At 44.6% G+C, this 9,093-nt stretch overlaps 1 protein-coding gene across 1 annotated transcript; it reads left to right on the top strand.

Moving 5' to 3' along the window:
• Window positions 1-7,516: 7,516 nt before the first annotated feature.
• PtA15_8A582 (uncharacterized protein) lies at window positions 7,517-8,411 on the top strand (the record flags this gene model as incomplete). The annotated part of the gene is made up of 4 exons (XM_053172026.1): window positions 7,517-7,603; window positions 7,670-8,023; window positions 8,096-8,185; window positions 8,253-8,411. 4 exons carry the CDS (start codon window positions 7,517-7,519, stop codon window positions 8,409-8,411), a joined length of 690 nt encoding a protein of 229 aa, XP_053023231.1.
• Between the last annotated feature and the right edge of the window lie 682 nt (window positions 8,412-9,093).

Consider the following 9,093-nt stretch of genomic DNA (forward strand, 5'->3'; position numbering starts at 1 on the left):
GTGAGTAGCTGTTTCTTCAGGGTTTCCCAATCCAAGTTTTCATGGCCTGACATGTCTTCCACTTCATCCTTAAGGTCCAACCCTTTGATAAAAGCAATGATTTGTCCAGCCAGTTCCTTAGAGTTAGCACCATCATCTCTTCCAGCACTTTCATACCTTCTAATTAATTTCTCCACAGGCATGTTGGTTCCATCAAAGAAGAGCTCTTTGTCCATGGGTTTGATCTTTACTCCTCTGCTGACAGGATCCTGATACCTAGGCATAGCTGGTTCCTTATTTAAAAAGTGAGTGTTGGACCTGGTGGAGTGTGTTGAGTCGTCCCTTTGGCTCTGGAACCTGGGAAAACGGGGTGGAGGTGCCTCTAAATCTTCTGAATCTTCTGAAGGCTGATTGGTATCTCTATATCCTGTGTATCTAGGGATACCAGAAGTCTGAGGTCCAAATGGAGGTCTGTAAGAACTGGAGTTGACTTGTGGAGTAGAAGAAACCTGAGGATCTGGAGCATTGGAAGAAGCCTGTGGACCTGGACCAGTAGAAGAAGGTTGGTAACCTGGACCAGTAGGAGGAACCTGAGTCTGACCAGCATTGGAAGTGGTGGAGTCCTGAACTGCAGCATTACTGGAAGGATCCACTGGAGGGTAAAGACTGGGAGCAACATTGGTGTTGGGAGATCCTTGGGCAGACATGATTGAGGCAGGTAAGTTGAATCTAAACCTGAAGGGTGTTGAAGGTTGATAATGGAGATGCTGATAGTGTTATTGTTGGTTGAAGTTGATTCTAAAAGCAGGAGGTTGATTTATAAAGAAAGGAGTATGAGGATGTGTAGGTAAAAGTAGTATGTAGCTGATGGTAAGAGTGTTACTAGAGCTGAAGATATCTGAAGTATAGAAAGGCCACTGTTGGGACACCACTTGTGGAACTACTCAAAGGGGAAAATAGAGCTTGGAAGGGAAATGGATAGCAACACTAGTACTAATGTAAGCTATGCAAGGGTGCTAATGAGGCTGCCTTCCTGACTAATGCTGAGGGGATGAGAGTAACACTAAGAAAAAGAAGAAAAGGTGTGGCTGATTTCTGCTTGATCTTAGGAGCTAGTACTTTGAGCTTAACTACTGACTACTGAGGGTAAGAGAGTTGGAGCAATGGTTGAAAAAGGGGGGGGGGGGGGGGGGAAGCAATGGGCAATGGTTCAATGGCAATGGGTTGATGAGAATGGGCACTTATAATTTCTGTATCTAAAATTATCTATAAATTCTGCATGGGGTACAAGTAAGGGGAGGGTGAAGACAGTTCTTATAGTAAGGAGGGATGAGCACAGACAATGAGGAGTTCTGGCTATGGGAAGGAAGGTTTGTACAAATAAGGAAGAGTGATGTGAACATAGTAACAGTATGTAATGATGAGCAATGCTGAAAGGGGAATGCTGGTTATGGGAATAAAAGAATGTACTAATGGGGAAGAGTGATGAGAACATAGTAACTACTTGTAATGATGAGCACTACTGAAAGAGGTAAGCACAGATCCAATGATGTAAGGTGTACAATAGGCATAGTACATAATGAGAAATGTATGTAAAGGGTTTAGTATGTGAGAATAAATATGTAAAAGGAATTTACTGTAATGATTCAAGTAGGTTACTAATGAAATGAGTATTGTAACTAATGAAGAATGTAGGTTGTCTGTAAGTCTTATATCCTTTATAACTACTGAACCATTGAAGATAAGGGGGTACTATGTATGAGTGACTATAGGTAAAATTTGGCGTAGAATCTGAATATGCAATAATAATGAGGTATTTGTGAAGTGTTATGGGGAAATGGGCAATGTAATGATGAATATATGTAAAGAAAAGCAATAAAATACTACTTATGGTTTGGAATGGAGCACCACAACGCACACCAACTAGTTAATCCAGTGTCACACCCTGAGAATGACAGATTCATCTCAGTTTATGCTACGCAAAAGTTAATTGCTAGGACGTGTGGGTCACTTACTAAATGATGAACTATGGCAACTGAAACCGTTTCCGTCAGCCACAGAGTACATGTCACAGTACCTTACACGTACCAAGTACCTGCAATTGTTCACATTACTCATAGTACATTCCTTTTACACCTTTATTACATATGTATATCATTAGATACAGGCTTAAGAATGTACTCTTGTTATACATCACATTACAGATAACCATAGTTAAATACAGTTACCATAATTTACTGTTGTTATAAGAGTTAAGTTACTTGCAAACAGTAAGATTACAATACATTGTAATATTACTGTACACGTGAAATACCCCAAGACAGGTATCACTCATTTATCCCCTGTTACGCCTCAGTTCCTATTTACATAACATATTGGTTATGGTATAAATACATAAACAATACATGATGTAATCCAATTCAAAGAGCACTGAATGGAATCAATGATTGGTTATGATTAGCTAGTGTGCACAGCTACTGATCCAGGATCAGTACTGATCATTACACTGCCCTGATCATTTCCAATGTTGATCCTCATGAGGATCTGCTTCCCTTGAGCGCTTCCAGTTCCCCCCTGGTCCTGAAGCGCCTCCAAGCGCCCCATGTTCCCTCCTGCTCTTTTCCCCTCTATATAAACACACCCCCCAGGACTGTTTATCCCTCAGAATATTGTTATAGCAAGGTTTAACACATACATAGTTAAACAGTGCCTTCATTCTCACCCATCTTTCAATTCATGAATAACATCAACTCTTGATTACCCTTACCTTTCTGTAGGTAAAACCACAAACCCAAGTTGAGTTATTCCTTGGATGTCTATTAACACCCTGTGTTGATCTGGATGCGCCTTAATTGAGCAAGCCTCTCAGTCAAGATTACTGATAGAGTGAAACCTTTTACAGGTCTTACCACAAACCCATTGGTCCATCCTTGGCATATTATACTATCATCTTGCTAGTAACAACCCTCTCAGACACGGTTAGTTACCCACAGGCTGACAGTTTCAGTATTGATTCCAAAGACTCCTGAAACATTTTTCAACACAGCCACATGCAACGGTAGGTAGTTACTTTACTTTACAATATCTGCGGGATTTTTGTAAAGTAACTACCCGCTGTTACTTTTTGTACTGTTGTGGAACTCCTACCGTGCCAGGCGGTAGGCAGAGCGTCGAGGGGATAGGTGCTGTTGAGGCTGCCCTCGTGGTGGTCCGGCAAATGAGATGAGGATCAGAAAGTGTGATAGCGTTGGGGGGGGGATTTTTGAGAGATGACAGGGATGGAATACCGTCTGCGGTGGTTGGTTTTGAGGAGGATCAGGTGATGATGATAAGGGGGGATAAGGATCAGGGATAGTGCTGGGGATGCTGCCAGCGGATCAGAAAAGTGATGGAATTCTCTTGGATCAGAGCAAGTCCCATGCCGTCCCATCCTCCAAGTTCGAACTCGAACTTGGACTCTGGGGAGTGACATGTCACAGGACATGTCATCACATCCCTAACTACAAAGATCAAACAGGAAAAGAGAAAGAGAAGAAAACACCACAACAATCAAAGATAAGAAACAAAATAAAACCCACATGACTCATGTGTTAGGACCAAGAAAGGAAAAGAAAGAATCTGGGAGGGATTTAGAATCTTGAGGAAGTGAGAAAGTGAGGGAGGGGATCATCTTGAGGATGAATCTTGAGGATCTTGAGGCTGAAGGGTCTTGAGAGGCTGGATAATTCTTCTCTTGAGGATTTTCTGATGAGTGATCTAAAATCTTGAAATCTTGATCTTGAGGCCCTGTACCAGTTTGACCACCACACTGTTATTGTTAGCAGTAAAACGCGAACAGCGGCATCACGCGTAACATAACGGGCCTCTTTTTTTGAGGCCGTTACCAGTAAAGTAATGCGTTATCCAGCGGATAACGCGTTATTGAGCAATAAAAGGCCAAATTGGCCCCCTTTTATTGCTTGTTATCTTGCCCGATATCTGTCGCTACGCGCTCAGATATATAACAGCCGTCGCAAAAAAAAAAAAACTCTTGGTGTGATATTGATATCGCACTGCCGTTACTGGTAACAATAACGATAACGGCCAAAAAAAGTTACGTTATTGTTACGTTACGCGTTACTGTAGCAATAACTACCCACCGTTGCCACATGTCCAATGATATATTTGATGCATAACACCATTGTTTTGGGGGTCTTTGGTCTTGCAAGTAATTGGTAATGGAGGCTCGAAAGGTCGCGGTAAGGGTTGATTTGAGGGGCCTCCTGATCAACGTCCACAAACAGGGCTACTTGTGCAAATGTGGTGTTAGGAATTTGTTTGGTAGAAAAAAGGGTTTGTATACTTCCAAATAAGTCCTTGCCTCCCAGTGTAAAGTGGATATATGAGTTTCCAGCATGGCCCTTTTCAACGGTGTAGTTCTTTTTCTGTTGATCCTTAAAACTGGGCTGCAGAACCGCCATTGGTTTCAGAATTGTAGAATGGCTTTGATCACTTGCCAGACCTTCACGAATCCATTTGGATGATGAGTATGGGGGGTATGTGTTGAGGTGATCTAGCCATGGGTCATATATCTCTCCCAATATTGGGGTTGCATCAATCGTTCCATTTGAATCCTCAACGGCCTTGTCAACGTTTATATTGGTTAGGCCACCCAGATGCTTCAATGTAGCTCGCTGGATCCATTGCCGAAATAATGTCTTGCTCAACGTCCCTACAGGCGGGTCACAGCAAGTTAATATGTTTCTGTGTCGTATACATTGCATAGTAGAAGTAAAGAACTCACCAGGGTGATTATTGGTTTTAGCTTTCCCAAGGAGGCTGTTCAAGCCCTCTTGCGCCCAAGCCGCGAAGGCAGTCGGCGGCTCAAAGCGTTCAATTACTGCGGGGAAGTGTTGTAGGATGTGGATATTTGGTTTGGAGTTCACTTTTGGCCAGTTTGTGAGCGTGTGCTTCCTATATCGCTGGATTGCCTTGTCAATGGAGCTTACATCTGCAATTGTGATCTTACAATGGTTCAACTTGTGGATAATTCGAACTAACTGAACCAAGTTGGCTGATGGGATCTTGCGATCAGTGTTTGCATCACACAAGTCCCACAAAGGCATGAACACCAGTGGGTAAAATATTGTGTACAAGATGCCCCACCCGGCTGCTTTGAGGGAGCCTGCACTTGCGGCGCCTAATTGGAGAGGCGGACGGTCCACCCAAGATGGTAAGGAGGTTTGTTCAATAGCTCTCCTAGCACAAAAAAGTTCTTTGGGAAGCAGACAAGGCATCAGATCATCTAACTCCCGGTCCGGGACACTGTCCTCCTTGTCGTGGGTTTCCGCTTCGCTGGCCATGCTTTCTCTGTGAGATTGTTTTGATGCTTGACTGGGAGCCTTACGTGGAGTCGCTGTTGCTTCACTTGATTGACTTGTTTTTTGGTTACTTAGGCGCGCTCTGAAGCTGTATTGATGCACTGTAGCCAAGGAGGCTTGTGATCTTTGCGAAGAACTTTCCAGCTGGGGAACCGCCGGAACCGGGTCGTGCTGAGTTGTGGCGGCCAACTCTTCCAGGTTTTGTGTGGTTAATTGGCGCTTTGCAGGATGTTCATCATCCTTGGCAGGGCGTTTTTTTTTTCTGTTTTCTTCTCTCAATTAACATCTCAAACACGGTGCCTTGTGTGCTTGGTTGTTTTTTTGCCAGCTTTTTCAGATCAGCCTCAAGTTTCTTGCCTGTTGCTGCTAATCCAAAATACAAAAGAGAATGGTCCTTGAGCACACCCAGCATGAGGGCATGCATAACATCAATACTTGAGTATTCCAAAGGCTTCCAATATGGTAATTTGTTAAGCGGGCTGTAGCGCACACCGTGTTCTTTGACTATGGCCGCCCTGCGTGCATGATTGGGGCTTTTGAGCCATTTTCTTGCCCATTCAATGTGGTCTTCATGCTTTTGCGGAGTAAATTGCAGCGGATCTATGATGTTAATCTTCGAGCGAGGGAGCTTACACAAAGAACAAAATAAGGTTGCTGAATGAGAAGCAAATCCGGCTACTTTTTGCAGTGCTGGGAGATCAGCAATCAATGGGAGCATAATTGCGCAAATAGTTTGTCCCGTCAGAAAGTGTGTGGTTTCTTGAAAGTGAACCCTGTTTGCAAATTCCAAGAAATCATCCACTAGCGGTTGGAGGACATTGAATATGTAATCTGCTGGAGGCTGGCCCAGAGTAATCCCAAACAGAAAGATATGCTGCTCTAGATAGCGTTCAGCCGGAGGTAAGTTGAGACAAACTAGAGTTATAGCGCCGGCCTCCAACAACTTCCCACCTATCTTATTGCTGTGAGAATTGAACCAGTCAACGTAAAGACTGAACACGAGGTTGCCAGATGTGCTTGTTTAAGGTTCAGAATCTGTGCTGGGGAATTTGAGAGTGTTCCATACACTACCTTCAAGAGGCTCCTGCCGGTTGTGAAGAATCAAGCAGTACAATGAGTTGTCACATTAATATGTACCGTTTGTTTGGCCCAAGTTTTGGAATTGGCAATTCCTTCGTAGAGCGTCCAAAATTTTGGGCAAGCGGCCCGCTCTTGAAAACTAAAATCTAACCCAAGACGCTGTGTTACCTTACTCATTGAGGATGGTATGTCCTTCAGCATGATAGACATTTGAAAACCAAATCTCTTGCCCAGACATGTTAACTTCTCCTTCTCATCAGCCAGGAATCTCTTGCAAGTCTTTTTGCTCATATAATCCTTGAAGTGGAACCAAGCGGCTTGTACTAAAACATGTAGAACATGTTGATCAAAGAATCAAAACTCTGAATCTAGATTGTGATTTTGGCTTTTGCATGGATGGGGATCCGGAGGGTGATTGCCGCGGCTCGTACCAGCAGTGGCTGGTTGCCAAGTGATTTTTGATGTAGCCGCCGCGTTACTGTTCAGGCCAATTGGGTGTTGATTTTTGGTGACGGCATGGCCTTGTTGATTTTGGGATCCGGTTGCAGGAATTTCGCAGGGCTCTTGATTGTCACTAGGTCTAGGTTGAAGTAGGATATTCAGTTCAGAGATCCGTTGGTGTTTTTGAAAATACACGTCTGACAACAGGACACCTACTTGTTCCATGCCATTTGCGTCCCGGTAAACTTTTTTTCCGCACCCAGATTCCTGGCATCTGCATACCCGTATTGCCTAAGATGCAATCATTCAGCATTATTTTCAACTAGGTGGAGGGTGTAGAGGTACATACTCACGCAATGGGTTGTTGTGGCCTTATTGATGTTGTTGGAACCGCGTCAATTTAACTTTGGTGGATGTTTGTTCCAAGGTTGTACCGGTAATTAGGCGCCAGCCCTTCAGGTTTCACAGTTCGGGGTGGTCTGCATATGGTTTGGTTTACAAGATATTTCTATGTAGAAGCTGAGCCCCTCGCTTCACCTGGGACCGGCCCAACCGGTCCTTCCAGGGGATCAGGTTGAATTCAGTGTATCCACAGAAGGATCGAAACAAGGTAGATTGCCGACAACACCAAAAAAAGCCAACATCCTCTACACAACATGGACTTGAATCTTGGGGAAGAGGCTTCTGATACCAATTGGGTATTAGAGATTCTACCCGCAGTGGGCTCACCGCCACATTTTAATGTAAGTTGCTGGGGAACAGTGCTTTGGTTACCAGACTAACGCTTTGTTACCTCTCCCATATGTCAGAATACCTGGCCTGATCAACGAACCCTTCCAGGAGAAGGTCAGGGCAGTTTAGCCACCATACATTACAACAGAACTGTGCTTGCAATAAATCCCCCGTACAGCTCGGATGGGCCTCCTACGTTCCGCCGCCGTACCATCTGGTGGACCGAGCGCTTGTGCGTTGAACTGATCAAGTTCTTTGGCGCATGGTTTTCACAACACAAGGAGCTAGTAGAAAAATCATCCACATTCCTCGTCAAGGCAACCTACTTTGCCAACTTCCAGGATGTCTTGCGAGCATACCCGGGACTCAATGGGTACGTTCAAATCATCAAGATGAAGGCTCAATACACTCATCTCTGTAAAGTGTGGAAGGTAAGTCGCTGCTCCCCATTGATCATTTGCGTAATCCAGACCCATTTCCTAATCAGATTGATAATTTGCCAGACCATTACAGACCAAATGAAAGTATCCCCCGGAGATCCAATGCCTGTTGACTTCTTGGATCGCGTTTCCAGAGGTGGAATGAGCCCCCAAGTATGTAGTCCATTACCTTAGCAACGTGTGTTGTTACACTTACTTTGAACTCCATACTTTTGTGCAGGTTTATATTTTGCTCAAGGATGCTATTGAAGAACGTCGACACATTGAAACGCCCTTGATAATTCCAGATTCCCCCAAGGACAAAATTTCAAAGTCAACTGCTGCATGTGCATCATTCTTGGTCGGTGGAATTCAGGCTGAATCATCAGCTTCCCAGTAGTATCCAGTGGAGTGTTTCTTGCGTCGCTTTCCCTGTGTCTGATCTACATTGAGTATATCTTAGCCAATCACCAGATGTGCAAGTCTAAACATGGCTCCCCCGAGATGATATGCTTGTTTCCTTAGGATTTACCCACATACGTTTCTGCCATCTATGTGGAATGAATTTGGGGGACATATTTCTCATCAATCCCTTTCATAATGTCATGTGATTTAAATCTCCTGCTCCAAGCAGAATGAACGGTCCATTGAGATGTCCATCGCGGTATCTCAAGCAAGCAATATTCAACCCAACCCCAAGCTTTACATGGAGCGAGTGTTGTTGAGCCCCCTTGGATCAATTTGGACGATCGTCCAAATTGATCTGAGCTGTCGGGAGAGCCAAGGCCTCACCGCCCGAAACAATTCTTGGAAGTTTTCAGGAGCGCAGCGGATGGGGGCGTAGTCCATGGAGCGGCGCGCCCAATGCACCTGAAGCTGTCACTGGTACCGCACCGTCCTGAGGCGGCGCGGTGCCTAGACAGCACACGACGCGCAGCCGCAGCAACCTTGACCACGAGAGGGAAGGGAAGCCGGCGGAGAGTCCCGGGCCGAGACTCAAGCAATTCTGCCGATTGACTCCCACCGGACTCAACACCGAGCTATCAACATCAGGCCGCCATAAAGGGAGATTTTTTTCGCTT

Source organism: Puccinia triticina, chromosome 8A, assembly GCF_026914185.1.
Source record: "Puccinia triticina chromosome 8A, complete sequence".
NCBI lineage: Eukaryota > Fungi > Basidiomycota > Pucciniomycetes > Pucciniales > Pucciniaceae > Puccinia > Puccinia triticina.